Genomic DNA, 20,653 nt, shown 5'->3' on the forward strand with positions numbered 1-20,653 from the left:
CCCCGCCCCGTGCATAAGTCAAGCTTAGTGCAGTGTGCTGTCTTTTTTAATCTAGAATATAATTTCTACTGTTCTAGTATTGAAAGTTAATTGTATTGGTTCACTAACCTTCGCCAATTACATTGGCAGACCAGGAGAAGCAATTTGCTGGGATCCGTTCTTCTTCATTCTGAATCCTGCAAGCAATTTGCAGGGGAGAGTTCAGTATCTATCTATCAATTCGATCAAATAAACTGCGCCATTTACAGATATTGAAATGAATACCTTCCCCGCTCTCCTCCGTTCTTCCTCAATTTAGATCCTGAATCTAAATTCTCCTTGATGCTTAGTAGCAAGCAAATTGCAGAGAACAGTTTCATATCTATCAATTCCATCAATTACTCTGAGAAATTCTCATCGTTTAAAGACATTGAAACCAACACCGTCCCATTCTCCCTCCGTTCTTCTTCATTCTAGATTCTCCTCTCCGTTCTTCCGTATAGTAGCAAGCAATTTACCAGTGAGAGTTTCGAATCTATCAAGTCGATCAAATAGACTAAGCAATCATCACCGTATATGGATATTGAAATAAACCTCTTCCCATTCTTCCTCATCTAATAGCAATTTGCTTGGCTTACACTCCCCTTCGTTTCAACTTCAAACATCCAAATTTTCAAGTTTCAACTTCATAATCTGCGACAAAAAAGTGAGAGATCTGCCTAACCCGTGACACTCTGCTCCATGGCTTCTGTGTTATTCAGAGCAACATTATCCTCTTTCTGGTTTAGCCTTTAACAAGACAATAACAGGAAACCCAAACGTCTCTGTCAAGTAGGGTAAACACCTATGAAGCTTTCTATTAAGTTTTTTTTTTTTTAACTTTGAAGAAAAAGTTACTGTATTTCCATCTTGTTTTACGTAAAATATACACTACTACTATAACGAAATAAATATTTTTTTCTGGAAAACGTGCAAAATCAAAATTTCCAGCTAATATGATGAATCCTCCAAAAAAATGTCTCTTTTTTTTGTACATTTTAAAATCAAAATAGCTTGAAAATTGAAGTTTTTTCTAGTTAAAATATTCAGATTCGGAGATTATCAACTTCAGTACTTAACAGTTAATATTAAAGATAGATTAATATGGGTTTTCTGTTAGTTTCTTCACTCGATATCTTCAGATATATTATTTTTTTATTCTATCATAATATGATCGGAAATCTCTAATGAAAAAAAAAAATAATCTCAAATTATTTCATTACAACTTGATAAAACTATGTCTTGATTTAAATACTAAGATAATTTATGTTACTTCTTTTACTCAAAAATTTAACTTGAAAGATTCGATACGGAGACATACAATATTAAAATAGGTATGATGTTTTGTTTGTTAAAGAAGTAAAGCAAAGAACATTTAACCATTCACAGATTTCCTTTTTTTGTTTTTTAAAGTATTTTCTTTCCTCTTTTCTTTATTGGAACATGAAATTTGATTTATTGTAGCAAGAAACGTAAATTCCTTTACTTATAATGAAGTTTGAAATATATGTATCAGACAAGATATGACCTCCCTCACATTAGCCCTTCCCCACCTTTACTTTCTTTCATATATTTAAGGTTAGGTTTCGTGAAAAAAAAAGTTAATTATTTTCATATATAATAAGTTTATAATGACGAACAAGAGTTGGGTAAGCACCCGCACTTCCAATTGCTAATTCGAATCACCAAGAGTGCAAAAGGATGAAAACTCCAAGAGATGGATAAAAAAAGTTTATAAAAATATTATTGCAATATAATTTAAACAAATATTTAAAAAATAAAAATGATCGGCATTACGTATTGAGGATGAAGAGGAGGGGAGGAGCGATAGCGCGAAGAGGTGGTGATGGTGTGGGATTTGAAGTCCGAGTAGGATGTCACTTATTAAATCTATTTTTATCGAAAATAATCTAAAAAACATATTTCATATAAAAATATCTTTTATTGTTCATAATTAATGATTTTTTTCTTCGAAAGGTCCATACATCTTCTCCTAGAGACAGTTATAATGTGGTCCACATTTGCAAAAAAAAATTCTTCTATGTCTCAATAAAAAATTATTACTCTTCTGTCTCCATTCAAGTATACGTAGTTTGAATTAGCATATAAAAAGTTATAATCTATAATAAATATATTAAATATTTAGATGAATTAACTTATTAAGAATATAACATATTTTTAATTATAAAAATGATATTCATTTTTAAAATGAAACTAAAAAACTATAACACATAAATTAAAGATAAACATAAGTACATTTTTTGAGAAGTTAGATCTCTCGAGGCTACTAAATGACAGATTTGTTCCAAATCCTAAACTTCTTTTATTGGTTAATTTCTTCGTTAAATTAAGCATCAAAAGATGTGAAACCACTTTCCCGCCAAAACCTATATAACCATCTTCGACTCAAAATTTGTATACAATAAACATATCTATATATAAATAAAAAATTGTATATAGTATCATAAATAATTGAATCTACATACATAAGATTGAAAGAGTTTATTCTGTCTTGCTTTATGATTTAATCCTCATGTTATGATGAGCTAAACTCCCAAAATTTTGCGGAAAAAAAAAATACTCATCAACCATTAAAGACGATGAATTTTTTATAAGACCCTTGTACATGCCGTCTTCTCTCCCCATCTTATACCTAAATTGAATTTAACTTCTAATTCTAATGATAATCAGTAAAACCTGTTGTATGAGGCTTTTTAACTTTCTAACGCATTAACTTAAAATTTTGAATTTAATTATCACCGACTCAACATACCTTAGGTAAATTTAAATAGATAATATTTAAATCTTAAATCCATCTCTCCGTGCTCCACCGGAACCAAGTCAGCCATCTTCACATGCAGCCTGCAACAAAATATCTCCATTTCTCCATCACCCATAGGCCCATGCCTCAGTTCTTTCAAAATAGTACATTCACAAAGCGACCTTCTTTTTCCCCCTCTCTTTCTCACCCCTTTCTAAACTCTGTTTCTTTCTTCTCTTTCTATATCTTTTTCACTTTATTAATACACTTTTTTTTCTCTTCCTTAACCCTTTTTAATTTCTCCCAAATGGAGCTTCTCTCTTCATTATTATCTTCTTCTTCAACTACATTATGTCTTCTTCTTTTGTTACAGTTTTATGTAGCTTTATCTGTTATATTATTGAGGAATCACCATAATAATAACAATAATTACAATAACCCAAATCACAGAAACCCAATTCTTCAAGGAAATCAAACTTCATGTTCTCTGTTTATAGGTAGTTGGGTTTACGATGAAACTTACCCATTTTACCAATCAGCTTCTTGCCCCGCCGTCGATCCACAGTTCAACTGTCAACTCTACGGCCGACCCGATACGGAATACCTTAAGTATCGATGGAAACCGGCGAACTGTGAGCTACCCAGGTACTTGAAACTTGATTTTACATCTTCTTCTATGGAGTTTCGATTTTTGATTATTTTTTCGTTTTTTCGCTTAATAGGTTTAATGGGCTTGAGTTTCTGTTGAAAATGAAAGGGAAAACAGTGATGTTTGTGGGTGATTCATTAGGCCGGGATCAGTGGGAGTCGTTGATTTGTATGATTTCAGCTGATGTACCTAAAGCTCAAACACAGATGTCGAGGCTTTACCCTATTTCAACTTTCAAATTCCTGGTATACGCCTCGCTATTGCTTTCTTTTTTGTTTATGTCGAATTTCACTTGTATTTTCAACAATGGTAATCGATTTTATGTGCTGCATTCTGAGGATTTAAGACCTATAATACAAGCAAGCTCACATGTTGGGCCGGAGCTAGATTTTAGGGAACGGGTTTTGATTCAAACTCTAATAGCTGAGCTTGCTAGAGTGTAAGCTTCAATTCCTGGCTCCGCCTCTGTTCACACCACGAAATTTCACAGTGTAGTCATTTTTTTTATGTGATTTGGTGCTAAAATTAAAGATGGTGTGATTGTTGCAGGATTATGGAGTTGCTATTTCATATTACAAAGCACCATATCTAGTGGACATAGACACTGTACAAGGCAAAAGAGTGCTAAAATTGGATGATATTAGAGGAAATGCTAATGCTTGGCATGGTGTAGATGTATTATCTTTTAATACTGGTCATTGGTGGACTCACAAAGGCCCTCTTCAAGGGTATATTTTCCTTTCCCAACTTTATTCATCATGTAGATTTTTTATTTATTTTAATTCACTTTGGACTTTGATTTTTGTGAACTATTTAACATTGTAAAAACACTTCTACACATTGATATAATCAAAGAGTTCACTCTTAGGTCATGTTAGAAGCAATAACGATTTTCACAGGGTTTAACATATGAATAAGTAAACATACAAACTAGCTAACAAGTTTTCAACATCGGCTATATATACATGAAAATATTTTTAACTAGGTTCATCTCTACTCCTGAGTAGAAGCTATCTGTATGTAATAATACCAAGGGGCAAAGCTATAGTATTAGGTGTTGATTCAGGCAACCAAGAAATTTTTGCTTAGATCTTAAAATCTCCATTTAAAAAATTGTCATAAAAATGGATTTGTGATTCAATGATAGATTCAGTAGATGCAAATTTTAAATTGTGGCTCCGCCTCTTCAATTTAAGATGAGGGTGAAATTTGTAAATATGCAGGTGGGACAACGTAGAAGCCGGAGGGACAATGTATGAAGACATGGATCCACTAATTGCAATGGAGAAAGGGCTAAGAACGTGGGCAAGATGGGTTGATACCAATATTGACAGAAGTAGAACCAGACTCTTCTTTCAGGGCATTTCACCTACGCACTACAAGTATGTTGCCTCTTTCTATAATACTATGCAAAACTGAACATAAGCAGAGACGAGTCAACATTTAAATTTTACGAATTTAAGTTCTAGAATAGTGATGTGAGTGCTTAGTATTGGGATCTCAAAATACATAGTAAATTTCTTAAAACAAATATAAAATTAAACTAAAATTATTAAGCTCGATCGAATCTCTATATAATTTTGGCCTGACGTGAGACTGGAGGTGTTCAGTTGATTTGTCAGGGTTATTAGTATGAGCAGTCGTTTATTGAATTTCTCTATTGGAACTCTACTGACCTTGTCCCCATTATCAGCTGTCATCGACTTATTATATTCCAACTTGGACCTAACAATATTCAATTATTGAGTTTTTTGCACTAACATTTTTGTTTTAAATCTTACAATATCTCGATGTCAATTTTCATATTTGTGAAAATGATACCCTTTTTAGTTTGTGTAATACATTTTATTTAGAAAAAATAATTAAACTTACACTTGACATTTTACTTCTAGTTAGAAATTCTGTTCATAATCATATTAATACTATAGCAAGTCTAATGTCATTGTTTTAAAAAAATCATTTCTTTCTTGAAATTTCGGTGTTGATTCAAATTATGTGAGAAATAGTACTGTATTAAAAATTGCATTAATTATTCCGTCACTTGTTTGTTGCCAAACAATTGAGAAACTCAACATATATTTACTACGTATATATAAATAATATAAAACTTATTTTCAATTTATTTTTGTTGGCAGTCCGAGTGAATGGAACGCGGGTGCATCAACAGGGAGTTGTTACGGGGAGACAATCCCCGTAACAACCACCCCTATGACGAGCACGTACCCGGGTCCCGATTTGGATCAATCAAATGTGATCCAAAAAGTAATAAGAGAAATGGACAATCCACCTTTCTTGCTAGACATAACATTGTTATCAACAATGAGGAAAGATGCACATCCATCTATTTACAGTGGTGATCTCAATTCTCAACAAAGAATTAACCCTAACAAACCTGATTGTAGCCATTGGTGTCTGCCTGGCCTGCCTGATACATGGAACCAACTATTTTACACTGTACTTTTCTACTAACTTATTATAGGACTAGCTAGCTTGTAGTAGTAATTTTTAGTTTTTTGCTAGCCCTATTGATGCAAATTCATTTTAGGTGACACACTAATGCAGCTAATTAATTAAGATGATTCTTAAAAGAGTTTATATAGTAATTGAATCGGCATTGTAGATTTGTGCTGCTAATGAAAGGTATTATTTGCCCTGTTCGTTTTGTTATTTTATTGTTGATATTTCCCAATCAATCTTGTTTTGATTACACTTCTTTTGACACGAGGTCTATTGAAAACCATATTGTTTCCGTGTACATCCAACCCATGACTTACTCATAGGTGACATAAGGAACATAGAAGCTCTTGTTCTGATTGTTATTACATGATATATGTCTAGATATGGTAAAAAACATCTTCAATTGCATCAATTCCGTCCTACAAATGTTTGCCAAAACAGAAGTGAAAAAAAAAAACAAAAAAAAGAAATAGTCTGATGCACTAAAGCTCTAGCCATGCAAGTGTTTGTAGAAGGACCGAATGAAGTTGCTTAACAAACAACAACGAAACAGTAGCTAACCTCCCAATTTGTATTGATTGAAACCAACTCCAATTTTAAAAGCTAATAATCAAAGTGATACTTGAATGATAGACCAATAATTGATTAAGTACTGAAAGTAAGACAGCTATGGATAGTAGCTGAAACAGTCATTTGTAACTTGTTGCTAATTGGGCCTGGATCTCAATCCATCACTGTGAAGTCCTTTTTTATCCTAGTACTGATATACGTAGGAAAAATTACATAAATCAATACATTTTAAAAAGATAATTACTGATTTTAGCGATATTTTTTTTGTATTACCATTTAAACAATGGTTTGTTAAATCTGTAATATGTAGTAAAAGTGAATTATGTATGCAATATATATGAATTATAACTGTTTTTAAAATATATCATGTTTGTTTGGTAAAAAATTGTCACATTATATTATAAGTGTATTAAAGTGTGTGATAAATGTATAATTCATCATTAAAATTTATATTTTTATATGTGAATAATAAATTATTCTTTGTAATATGTAGTAAACTTGTATTATAAATGAATTAAAATTGATCAAATGAAAAAAAAATATTATTGCTACAAAAGATAAATATTTTTTTATTATAGTATATTTATGTAAGTTTCTCATATGTATCCATGTTGGGTTGGCTTAGGCAATGACGGAAGCAGAAATCTCTATTGAGGGAGGGATTCAAAAAAATAATAAGCACAATAATAATATTCACATATAAATGGATCGGGTAAAGATATATTAATGAGTCGGATCAAATATAAGAAACTAGATGAGATTTAATTCTGCATCAACACAAAAAATTGAAAAATCATATTACGTTTTTTTTTTTTTCTAACAATCAAACCCGCAAAACTGAGGAATTATGACAATATTATGAATCAACTTTACACTGAATCAAGCCTTTGGCTTATGCTGAGGGGGTTCATCATTAGATATATAGCCATATTATATATCACTAAATCGATCTTATATGGCGGTTCAGATGGAACCCTCGACCCCTTGTAACTCTGTCCATGGGCTTAAAGTAGGTATGATAGAAATGGAAAAATGTACCAACAACAATAACAAGTAAGGATTTGGAGAAAGTAAATTATACGCAAAATTTATTACTATCTTGTAGAGGTAGAAAAATTATTTTTAAAAGACAAATTTATCGTATTTTATGTTATATTCTAACTTGGCTCTGGTCCAAACTCCAACGGCTGTCTATATATATCTATATGTATACATTTTGAATTTCTTATATTTTGAATTTCTTCAATAAATTTTTTTGGCCCTACTGCTGAATAGGGTAATAATTTGCAATAAATATACCAATAAACTGAGATAGTGCAAAGTAGCCTAGTCAAAACCAACCTCTGTAAGCAAGGTTGGAAGATAAGTAGTTATTGTATTTGCGTGTTTGACCTTAATTTCTTAAATTTGATTGTCCACATCTTCCCACTTCTTTTCTAACAACAATCTTATTTGATTCATAAAAACTAATAGTAATTACTACTATTATTAATCATAACATTCTATTAATCTAATGTTTTAGTACTAAAAGATAACGCGTTACGTATGTAGAAACTTAACATAACTAATTTACATTTTTGCGTATACGTAAAAGACTATCTAATAACTTAAAACAAATAACAACAGAAAAAGGGAATGAATTTACTATTCACACACAAATAGTATGGGCTACTTAGAAATATTCTACATGAGAGAGAAATTATAACGAAATATATTTTAAGAAAATATTTTAATTAATACATGAATATTATGTTAATCTTTAATACTCAAAAAATTTCATCAAGACGCTCTAATTTTTTTTTATTAATAAGTATATGTACTCTCTAATTTAGTGTATTTTTTTTAAAAAAAAATAATACGTCTTGAAAATAATGTAATTTCTTCGATATTAGACAATTTTTTCATAAGTCATTTCTATGAAAGCGTGACTTATATCATTTGGTCCCCTTCTTGATCTTTTCTACTTTTTGTAACTTTGTAATTAAAGACGTAGAGTACTTATCACTGAAGTAATCATCTCTTATGACTTGACTATAACGATTTTATCATTTCTTCCTTCTCGTAGGACCTTTTCTACTTTTTCAATTTTGTAGTTAGAGGCGTAGAGTGATTATCACTCAAGTAATAATCTTTTGTCTACACGATTTCTATTAATTTCCCTTCTTCCCCACGATATTTTCTTCTTTTGGTGATTCAAATTCTTAATTGTAAAATTAGAGGCAAAAAGTGATTACTATTTAAGCAATTCTCTTTTATCTACACGACTTCTATCTTTTATTTCAACTTCCTCAAGACCTTCTCTGGTTTTCCTTTTTAGGTGACTCAAATTTGTAATTTAAAAATGGAGATTGAAAATTCTTTTACCACTTGAATAACCTCTTTTATTTACAGATGACTTGTTCATAGGATTCAAATAAGATTTAATCTTTTCTAGGGAGAAAATCAGCATTAGAAAGAGTAACACTTCCTTGATTTTGGTTTGATACAATTAGAAAAATAAAAATTTATGTCTTTAAATATTTTTAAGTTCTAACATTATATTTTATTATGCTTTGCAAATTAAAAATTTAACTTTACTTGTGAATTTTGTGGTCTTAACTAAGTAGGTAGAATGTACTAAAATATAGCTTTCTCTTCCTTTGGAAAAAAATAATCTAGTTTGATTTAGAGCAGAATTTAAGAAAAATAAAGAAGACTTGTGTTCGAATTGACTTAAAAGCTGGTCAAACTTACTTGTCTTTGAATTAATTTAAAAGCTGGTCAAACTTAGTTTTTAACTTCCGAAAATATTTGATAAATATAAAAATAACTTTAAATAAGTTAGAAAGTATTTGACAAGGTTAAAAACAATTTTAAATAAGTTTAATATGACTTAAAATAAATTAAAAATAAAAGTATTTCTCCAGCTACTTTTATTTTTTGACTTAAAAATCATTTAAGTTTAACTTAAAAACTACTTTCTCAGTCAACCCAAACAGGCTCTTAATCTTATCGCCCCAAAATAAAATTATGTCAAAATATAAAAAAAAATCCTTTAATTTTATGATATTAAACTGTCACATAAAAAACAAAAATTAAAATTTTATCAAAAATAAATAAATCATTTTTTAAAACAACTAAAAAGGAAAACAAGCCCTCCTTTTGTAATGTAATAAGTATAATCTTACATTCTTAATGTCTTTAATATAAAAAGTAAGAACTAAAATTTGAAACGAACTAAAAAAAAATTATAATAAATAAATTAAAATAGAAAAAAAATAGTCAACAGCACAATAAATAAAGTTTTAAAAAAGGTATAGTATAATAAAATAAAATCACCGGAAACACGGGATGGGCTTTCATGGGCCATAGAATTTTTTCCACTTTGGCCCCAATACTTTGACTGCCAGTCTGCCACTATTTCCTCTTCACATATAAATACCTCTTAACTTTCCTCTTTCACAATCTCCATCACAAATCCAAAAAAAAAAACTATAACGGGAAAAAATTCGAACGTTAAAGAAAACGACAGATCGGAAAAAACCGCCGGAGAAAATGTCTTGCACCGTCGCTCTTTCAAATTCGCCGGTGTTCTCACCGTCTAGGGTTCCGGTGCCGGCTTCTCTTCGTTGTAAAGTTTCTAGTTCTTCATCTTCTTCTTCACCTGAAACCCTTAACCTAACTCACTCTCCTTCAAAGACTTCATCTTCTCCTTCTTCGCCGTCGTCGCCGTTACGGATTCTTCGGCTTCAGAAACCTCCACCGAGTAACCTTATTAGAGCTTCTAATACTGATTGTTCTACTTCTACGGTTTTGAAGAGGAAGAGACCGACTAGGTTGGATCTTCCGGTAGCTTCGATGAGTTTCGGGAATTTTCCGGTGACTCCTGCTGGAGTAGCGGATTTGGTTGAGGTTGAGGGTGATGGATATTCTGTTTGCTGTAAAAGGGGGAGAAAAGGTGCAATGGAGGATCGTCACTCTGCAATGGTTAATCTTGAAGGAGATTCCAAACAGGTAGCTTTTGTTGTTAATTACTAGTAGAGTACATTTTATGGTTCTCAATACAGTTTCTGAAACTTATCTGTTCTTATTTCACTTTTCCTCCACTGTGTTTATGTTAAATATACCATAAAAATGTAAATTTAACATCAAGTTGAGTATATTTGCTAGTGTTGTAGAATGTGTAGTTGGAAGGTAACTGTCAAATGAAGAAAATTAACTAATATGAAGAACAAAATATCCCGTATAATCCCACAAGACTAATACAAACAACGTAACCGGTGTAATCCCTCAAGTAGAATTTGAGGAGAGAATGAACTAATGTTTCTGCTAATTTAGTTCTTCACGGAAATAGAACTTCACTGGAAATGTGTACAAGTACCGAGTTTGTATTGGAATATTTACCTGTATTAGAATGAAAAAGGGTCTGAATATAGCGGGATGGATATTTACGTTTTAGGGCATGTTTGATTGTTTATAAAAGTGTTTTGAAGCTGTAACAACTGACAAAGGAATAACTTGTAACAGGGTGTTTTTGGTATATTTGATGGTCATGGAGGAGTGAAAGCTGCAGAGTTTTCAGCAGAGAACTTGAATAAGAACATTATGAATGAACTAGGGAAGACAACAGATGACAAAATTGAAGTGGCAGTGAAAAACGGCTATCTTAAAACAGATACTGAATTTCTCAGCCAAAAAGTTCGGGGTGGATCATGCTGCGTGACAGCGTTGATCCAAAAGGGCAATCTAGTTGTATCCAATGCTGGGGATTGTCGTGCTGTTGTGAGCAGAGGAGGGCTTGCTGAGGCATTGACCTCTGATCACAGGCCTTCAAGGAAAGATGAGAAGGATAGAATTGAGGCATCGGTAAGCAGCTTGACGATGAAATTATGCTTAGCTATGTGCTACCCTTCTTGTTAAATATGAATAGTAGCTGATCTTCTTGTGATTTGTGTTCTATATAGGGTGGCTATGTAGATTGTTGTCACGGTGTTTGGAGAATTCAGGGATCCCTCGCTGTGTCAAGAGGTATTGGGGATCAGTACCTTAAACAATGGGTAACAGCAGAACCTGAGACAAAGATTCTTGAACTCAATCCTGAATTGGAATTCTTAGTCCTAGCATCTGATGGCTTATGGGATACCGTTAGCAACCAGGAAGCAGTAGATATTGCTCGGCCTTTGTGCACTGGCATCAGTACACTGCAGCCATTGTCCGCGTGTAGAAAGCTTATTGATCTCTCTGTTTCGCGAGGTTCACTTGATGACATAAGTGTGATGATAATTCAACTGGGACAATTCTGTTGACAGATACCCAATTTAGGTTAGGAATTCTTTCTTTACTAACTCACAGACGAATTGCTAGCCAGAGATTTTTACTAGAATAACAGTTAGATAAATTTACTAGTATGAGGTTTTTAACTCTGTAAATCAAATTGTTATGTGACTTCAGATCAGTTGAAATGATGAGGAAAATTCCTTTTTTATCCATTTGTTAATTAGGCGATGTTTACGATATTATTATGAGCAATCGTTTTTTAATCGTTAAACATTCTAAGATTTTATTGAGACGGATATGTACAAGTGTGAATCCTAATGCTAAAAAGCTTTATACTTGAAGTCGTGGTAGTTAAATAAAGTGGGATGTTATATTATCAGGATTGAGATTCGTAGATATGTCAGTAATGAATTCTTGATCTATAACTTCAACTCAAAACTTTTTAGCATCAAGATCGTTTTTTTGTTTCAATGATGTCAATATCGTAGTATGTATGATAGACCAAATCATTTAGTTAAAAGAAAATAAAGTCATAAATTGGAGAAATGTTATTTTTATTAAACAATTGTTTATTAGCATAAGGAAGAGATTTGATAGGTTAAGTTAGGTCTGATAATGGAGTTAAATATTCAAATGCAGTCAAATGTCAATAATTCAACTCTATATGGTCCTATTATGTGAACTTAAAGACTTCCTAATATGTAAAATCATATTCTCAATTGGATCAAGTCAAACATGTAATTCCAAGAGAAGAAATTACACTTTTGCTCTTCATATATTACAATAAAAATAACTTTTAGGAACAATAAATATTGAAATTAATAAAAAGTGCTAAAATCTTTACCGATATTAGTTAAGTATCATTAAAATTAATATCGCTAAAGTCTTTAAAGACATATATAAAAAATATTAATTGCCGCTAAAAATACATATTTGGCAGCAATTAATTCAAAATTAATTGTCCTTGCCGTCAATGATCCAGGTTGATCGATCGTTAATTTATTGCCAATTAATTATGTTGATATCATCCTTAAAATAAAATTTATATGTAGCAAAGGCATAATTGGTGGGATATTATGTTGTTAATATTTACGATAAACTGTAAAATAAAACAATCAATTTATGATTAAGTAATATATTTGAGGTAGAAATATTAATTATTGTTTAAGTAATTGCAAAAATACATGCATTAAAATAATAGCGCATTGTAAATTTGGTAATTCATTTTACGGCATATTAACAACCTTCGGATCTAATGAATATAAACAAATAAATAAGGTTATCTTCCATGGATAAATTTTCTAATAGTTGTTAATTTAGTGGGAATATTAATAGTACTAGTATACTTACAAGTCCGTGCGAAATTGTATATATATTGTAAATAATTAATTTTCTTAATTATTGACTATTTTTCAATTAAAAATGTATAAAAAACAATACAAATCAAGCCATGGTTTTGTTTGTTTCTTTTTTATCAAGAACTTTCTTTTAGTAAAAAAATTTAAAATACCAAAAAGATGGTTTATTTATTTATTTATTTTTGTGATTGATTTCTAATATGATAGACCATATCATATATTTTTATGGGCAATACTATCTAATTGCTATGAAAAATGTACAACAGGTAATACTATACCTTTCAACAATGACAAAGAAGATAGAATATTAATTAGAAATTGACAACAGATACACACATATAAAAAATTATTTAAAAGAGTTTTATAACATCAATATAATTATCATTATAGTCATCACTAAAAAAATTAACAATATTAACTATTCAAAACACAACTCCTTCTTTAATGTGAAAAACAGGATAGATAAGTTTTGTTTTAAATAATTATAAGTTAAATATATTAATCACAAATGACATTTATCATAGCATAAATATTAAACAACTTTGTATTATATATGTACAAATAAATGGGAATTCTTTCTACAGTTTTTCATTAAATAATTTATTTAGTAATTAAAAGCTCTAAAAATACTAAAAATATGGTTTACTTATATATTTCAGGGACAATAATATCTAATAACTATGAAAAATGTACCATAGATAATATTATATCTTTCAACAATGATAAATAATGAAAATATTAATTAAAAATTGACAAACAAATACCCATATATAAAGGAGTGGAAGAGATTTATAACATCAATCTAATTATTATTGTAGATATCACTAAAAAAGATGTTTAGTATATGATAGTAACTATTCAAAAGATAACTCCTTCAATGTGAAAAATAAGATAGATAATTTTTGTTTTAAATAATTATCAGTCAACTATAAATTAATCACAAATGCACATTTATTATAGCATAACTATAAAATAACTTTGAGAATTTTTTCTTTGTTTTTTTCATCAAATAATTAATTTATTGATTAAAAAAATTTTAAATACTAAAAAGACGATTTACTTATTTAATTTGTGATTGATGTCTAATATGATAGACCATATAATATATTTTGAAGGGTAACAATATCTAATAGCTATGAGAAATGTATTATAGGTAATATTATACCTTTCAACAGTGACTAAGAATTTTAGAATATTAATTAGAAATTGACAAACAGACACACAAAAATAAAAATAAAAATGTGATACTTTTCATCTCCATTCATTCGCATAATAACAATGTTAGTAGATATTTAATCAAAATAAAATTAAAAAAAATAGAATAATATTAATTGAAAATCAGAACAATATATTAATGAATCTTCAAAATATTTAGAAATCATTCAAACTTTTACACTAATATGACCATCTCTTTTGATCCAACTTCCAAGATAATTAGAGCCCCTTTGAATTGAATTAAAAAAGTTACTTTTGAATCAAAAATTAAAAGTCAAACTGAAATATAACATTTAAGTCAAAAAAATAAAAAAGTAGGGGGAAATCTATTTTTGATTTTTGACTTATTTTAAGTTTTTTTTTTTATATATATATTTGACAAACACTTTCAGAATTCAAAAATTGACTTTCAAAGTAGGTTCGATCCAAACGGGCTCTAAGCCTCCCTCTTCATTTTGATGAAGTTTTACCAAACAAATAGTAGAAACAATCTCAAAGGTTTGACGTTCAACTTAGTGAACTAGTGAGACAGAAGATCGTTTTGAGGAGCCAAATGCTTTCTTTTATATGTCCTTAAGAAAGAATTAATTGCTTCACATCACCTTTAATATGCTTTGGAATCGATTTTATTATATAGGATAATATTAAATCTTTCTAAAACGTGTTTTAAGAAAAAATGAAATTGAACAACAAATTTAGTTAACAAAAAAGTCGAAGATTAAATGCAATAATACATATGAAAATTTTCAATGAGATAGGAGTAAATTGTGTTCAACTATAGAAGGCTTAAAATTGTTGTTGTCACATTAATTTTGATAGGATTTGACTTTTAATTTAAAATAATACACATTTTTATAGACAAGTCAATATATATATATATATATACCAAAAAAACTATTTATGCACCACAATTAATTTAAATTTTTATTTTTTTCCTTTTCATTCAACGAAGTTTTTAGGTTAATTCCTACAAGAGAAACAAGATCATCAAGATCAAAGTGAAATATCAAAAGAATTGAATATTCAAGTTCTGATCAAGAAAAAATAAAAACTAGTATGTGGAGTGTACAAGAAAATCTTAAGCTTGTATCTTTTAAATACTATAATTGTATTTATCCCATATACTAGTGTTTGTTTCTTTTTTATCATGAACTTTATTCATCAACTCGCTTGAAATTCACATTTGATCTTGATGAGTTTGTTTATGGATATATATTGGCTTAAAAATTTCGTTGAACTAAGAAAAGAGCAAATTTCAAATTTGAATTTATTGTGGCTGATGAATTTTTAAGATTTTTTTTGAATAATTTAATTTATTTTATCTTTTTTTTCTTTTCATTCAATGGAGTTTTTAGCCTAATTTCTACAAAAGAAACAAGATCATCAAGATCAAAGTGAAATATCAAAAGAATTGAAGATTCAAGTTTTCGATTAAAAAAAAGAAGCAAAAACTAGTATATGAAGTATACAAGAAAATCTCAAACTTGTATTTTCTTAATACCGTGATTGTATTTATTCCATATACTAGTGTTTGTTTTTTCTTAATCATGAACTTTATACATCAACTCGCTTGATATTCACATTTGATCTTGATGAGTTTGTTCTTGTTGCGGATATTGACCAAAAACACTTTATTGAACTAGAGAAGAAAAAAATATAAAGTTAAATTTATTGCGGCGGATAAATAAGGTTTTGAATATATATATATATAGATAGATACACTTATCTATAAAAAGGTTGATACTACAAAGAAAGTCAAATAAAATCTATAGATTAGATGTGTGAGTAATCCTACTTATTATTAAAAAAAATACGACTAAAAGATAAAATTATTTTTAAAAAAATTCATAAAATTAAAAGGCTTTCTTCAATGCCTTCAAAAGAGGAAGAAAATTAGAAAAATAATGCATGAAGAAAACCTAAGATTTTCTCATGTTTTTCTTTTTCGTTTTGCTCGAGTGCAACAAGAGATAGCAAAAGAAGTAAATAAAAAAAGATAAATATTTTCAAAATTTAGCCGCAATATTAAATCTCAAAGCGAAACTCCTTACGATGACAATTTTTTTTATAAACACAGAATGAGGTTTGTTTGTAAAAAAATGAATGGAAATATCAATATTTATAGGAATGAATTAGAGTTTCTTTCTCAACATTTATGAGATATTGCAAGACACAAAACAATAATTTGAATTTTGAATCAAATCTTAAGACTCAGACAATTAAAAAAATTTTGAGAAGACTTTTATCTCTGTACTTAACTGAATCTACCACGAAGAAAAAAATGATGGTCTATCCAATGTATGCACAAAAATAGAGAAGTGCTTTGTCGATAGTGACAAAGAATATCAAGTTTTGGTCAAAAATGAAAGAGGAAAAATCGATACATTAAGAAAAGAGATGATTTAATTTGATTTTTGAATCTTGAAAGTAATGTCGATAAAATACATGAATTAAGGCCTATATTTGAGTTACCCTTTCTTTTTATAGATTATGACAAAAATTATGAACTGAAATGTTTAATCTCATATGGAGGCTCGATCGAATTTCTGTGGTTTTTTCTCTTCTTTCTTTTATGTTATTCGAGCTTCTAACTTAATAACTAATACAATGAATTAAATGATGAAAACTAATAATTAATATATAAAAAATAATATTATAACTTTACGTTGATATAAAATAAAAATACAATTTAAGGACCTATAGTTAACTAAAAAAGTATGATTTTTTAATAAGATTACAACAATCAACTGTTTAAAACAAAAAAAGGTGCAAAGTGATAATAGTGACTCCGATAATAAAATTATGTAATTTTAATAATAATTGTAAAAAAAATAAAAAAATAATAAATTGACAGTTAAAGTAAGGTAATTATATTTATTATTAATAAGGAAGTTCGAAAATATAAATTGGAAAAAAATTGATCAAAATTTAAATGTCAACATTAGTAATACTCCTAATATACGTGTCTTCATAAACTGAATAAATTATTAATTAAAAATATTACGTACCTCAAAAAGTTATATGAGAGACTAGATCTGTGACTGTGAAAAACTCTTATTAGAAGGAGATGAGAAACATCTTGAAATCGCTACTTCTGCCTTATATACATATAAAAAAATGGTTATATTAAAGAGAAGGAAAAGAAATAGTTTTAAAAATGAACTTACATAAATTCTTCTCACAACACGACTTGATATGTTTATTAAAATCGCACTGAAATTCATTATATCCATCATCAAGAGTATAACTCTGTAAAAGAGGAAGAGATTACAAACAAGGAAGAAACAAGATGTAAAAGGTGATAAAAGAGGATACTTACTTTTGCGATTTGAGAAAGTGAACCAGTGAAGACATCAAAAGTTAAATGTTGATAAGCAACAAGAAAAAATGGAAGATCATGTTCAAAGATGTCTCGCCGCCTGAGGCGATATGATAGAGAGAAAGCGAAGATCACAATAGAAAACCCTAACTGAGATGATCAATTTATAGAGTTAGCAAATGTCTTTATGGATCGGCCAAACTTTGTTTAACTTGTTTGAACTTTGCTTTGGGCTTATTTGAGCTTTTTCTATACATATTTTACATAAATGGACCACAAAACATAAAATAATTACAACTTCACAGTACTTCAGCCCAAACTAATTCATCCAAACATATTGACTCGAAATAAATTAGTCCGTACCTCTGTTAGCTTAGGCTATAGTTTTCTTCAGCTTCCTTTAAATTTAGTCCAAATTTTACCCCAAATCGTTTAAAATTTAGGTTTAATTTCGCCCCAACCCAAAATTTTTAGGAAAAGTTACAGAAATATGCGTTTTATGTTTCCCTTATTTTCAATATCCCCTTATATTTCTAAACCTCTAAAATCTCTTATTACTTTAATGTAATCGAGCTACATATTAATGTATCAAAGTCAGTATTTAATGTATACAAGGTACATATTATGTATTGATTTATTTTATAATGTATCAGAGCTGATTTTTAATGTATCCGAGCTACATATTATGTATCCAATTTATGTTATAACGTATTTGAGATACACTTTAATGTATCTGAGCTACATAATAATGTATCCAATTTGTGTTACTTTTTAGGGTTTAAATGTAATTACAAAATAACGAATTGTAATTTCATATTATAATCATGTGATTCCTTAAATTTATCCAAACTTTTATCACATTATTAGTTATTGAAAAAATTAGTTAACAAAGTTTTACATATTTATTTAAAACAATTACACTTTAAAATAATTATTAAAAGGTCAATATTTAAGTTTTACATCAAATTAAATGTATCCACGTCTTGCAAAAATATTCAAACAATAACTTTCAGCCAAACAAACATTCTCTCTTCAATTTATAATTATCTCAAAAACAAAAATCCAACTCCCTTCTTCTATTGTTCTTCAAATTTCATTCCCCTATTTCTATCTCCTTTATATGTGACGTTTTCTTTGATTATTTTCAGAAATTGATAAAGATCTCCCAAAAAATATCACAAAAATCTCATTGACTTTAGGTATGTTTTTTTTTTTTGATTTTTTTTATCTATTTTACTGATTTGCATCTGTTTAAACCTTTCAATATATTTGTTTATATAATTGTTTAGTATATCCTCTATATTCGTTTGGATTTTTTATAAGGAAAATTCAAAATTCCTCTCTAATGGCGGACTCAAAGAGGACTACAAGAAGTATATCACGTATTGATCAATTTTTTCGTGATTTTTATCTTCCGGTCTTTGTATTACTCAAGGATAAGTCAATAATGTAGGATCAACGAATAGAAAGGCGAAAGAAAGCAGATGTAAGCATCTATAAACCTTATTCGTATGCTTCCTCAATTACAGAATATAAACATCATCAAGAGCAATGAAAAGAAAAGGAAACGATAGCCTCTTCGTCTTTATATGCATATGTATTTCCTTGTTCCCTTTCAAATTTAAAAAATCTGGAAAAATAATAAGTATTTCCTTTTATAATTATTTTTAGTTTGGACAATTCATAATTAAACCACAATATATTTATCATGATTTTCATTGGATTTTATACATAAATTTTGTATTCATTCTAACTGTATTCCATCAAAATTTGTAATGTACTATGAATAGTTCATAATATCATTTTGTTGTGGGATACAACATATTTATGTATTTCTTCCATTTGTATGTTTATTAGTTTTATATTTAAGTCATCAAATTGTATTCATCTTCCGAAGTGAATACAAAGTTAGTAGTTCATAATAGTATATTCTCTCCCATGATTTCTCCTTTTCGATATTAACTAATTGTATTCTTTTAAATTAATCAAAAAAAAAATGCATAACTCAGCTCTTAACAAACTAAAATATTGACATTTTAAATAAATATGAAACTTTTGCTTAATGGGATTCACTAAAAGCTAAAATATTGTCATTTTGAAAAAATTTTCGTTATTATTTTTTTTCTTTTTTCTCATTTATTGTTTTTATCTTATCATTAATTATTTTGTCTTTCTCATTAAATATATTTATTTTCTAATTTTTTTCATATCATCAATTATTAGAGATACTATTTAATAATATTTTTGTCAGTTTTTTTTCTCTTTCTTTCTATATTTTTGCCTTTTAAAGAAAGTAAAATAATTTAGTTTTATTCTTTTCTTATTTATTAGTTTTATTTTCTCTTTTATTCTTCTTCTTATTTATTATTTTTATTTATTTTTCATATTATAATAGAGATACCATTTGATAACAATTTTATTATTTTTTTCTTAGTTTTTTCTCATTTTTCCTCTATTAGAGATACCATTTAATAATATATTTTTTATTATTTCTTTTCTCTATTCTTCTTTTTATTTTATTGGGAAAAGGGTCTGATATACCTCTCAACTTTGTCATTTGGAGCTGATATACCCCTCGTTATAAAAGTGGCTCATATGTTCCCTTACCGTTATACAAACGGCTCACATATACCCCTGTCGTTACAAAATGACTCACATATACCCTTCATTTAACGGAAGTTAAAAAATTAGTTTTAAATTTATATTTATTACTTCTATTTTTTAAAAAAAATTATTCAGGGGTATATATGATTCTTCTATCAAAGTTCAAGGTATATTTTAATTTTTTTCATACATAAATTATTTTTTGACTTCTTTTATTATAATTATTTGAGTTTTTTATTCTTATTTTGTTTTTTTCTTTCATTCCTTAGTTCAAAGAAAAAAAATTAAACTATTTTTTATGTGTGTATTGTAATTTAATTTCGTATTCTAAGAAAAATTTGGTCATCTACAATAAGTTTATAAGAATATTAGTGAAACATAAATAAATTTGATTATCAAAATAATAATTATAAATTAGTCATTGAAACAAAAAAAAGTCAAAAAAA

General features: G+C 28.6%; 2 protein-coding genes across 2 annotated transcripts; both read left to right on the forward strand.

The window, feature by feature from the left end:
• Window positions 1–2,980: 2,980 nt before the first annotated feature.
• LOC107021255 (protein PMR5) lies at window positions 2,981–6,085 on the forward strand. The gene is made up of 5 exons (XM_015221877.2): window positions 2,981–3,424; window positions 3,502–3,673; window positions 3,978–4,156; window positions 4,652–4,810; window positions 5,564–6,085. Exons 1-5 carry the CDS (start codon window positions 3,087–3,089, stop codon window positions 5,895–5,897), a joined length of 1,182 nt encoding a protein of 393 aa, XP_015077363.1. The 5' UTR covers window positions 2,981–3,086; the 3' UTR covers window positions 5,898–6,085.
• A 3,805-nt stretch (window positions 6,086–9,890) lies between these two features.
• On the forward strand, window positions 9,891–11,931 carry LOC107021674 (probable protein phosphatase 2C 25). Its single transcript, XM_015222374.2, has 3 exons — window positions 9,891–10,448; window positions 10,962–11,300; window positions 11,399–11,931. The coding sequence occupies exons 1-3, from the start codon at window positions 9,990–9,992 to the stop codon at window positions 11,738–11,740; spliced, it is 1,140 nt and encodes a 379-aa protein (XP_015077860.1). The 5' UTR covers window positions 9,891–9,989; the 3' UTR covers window positions 11,741–11,931.
• The last annotated feature ends 8,722 nt before the right edge of the window (window positions 11,932–20,653 follow it).

The sequence above is a fragment of the Solanum pennellii genome, chromosome 6 (assembly GCF_001406875.1).
Source record: "Solanum pennellii chromosome 6, SPENNV200".
NCBI lineage: Eukaryota > Viridiplantae > Streptophyta > Magnoliopsida > Solanales > Solanaceae > Solanum > Solanum pennellii.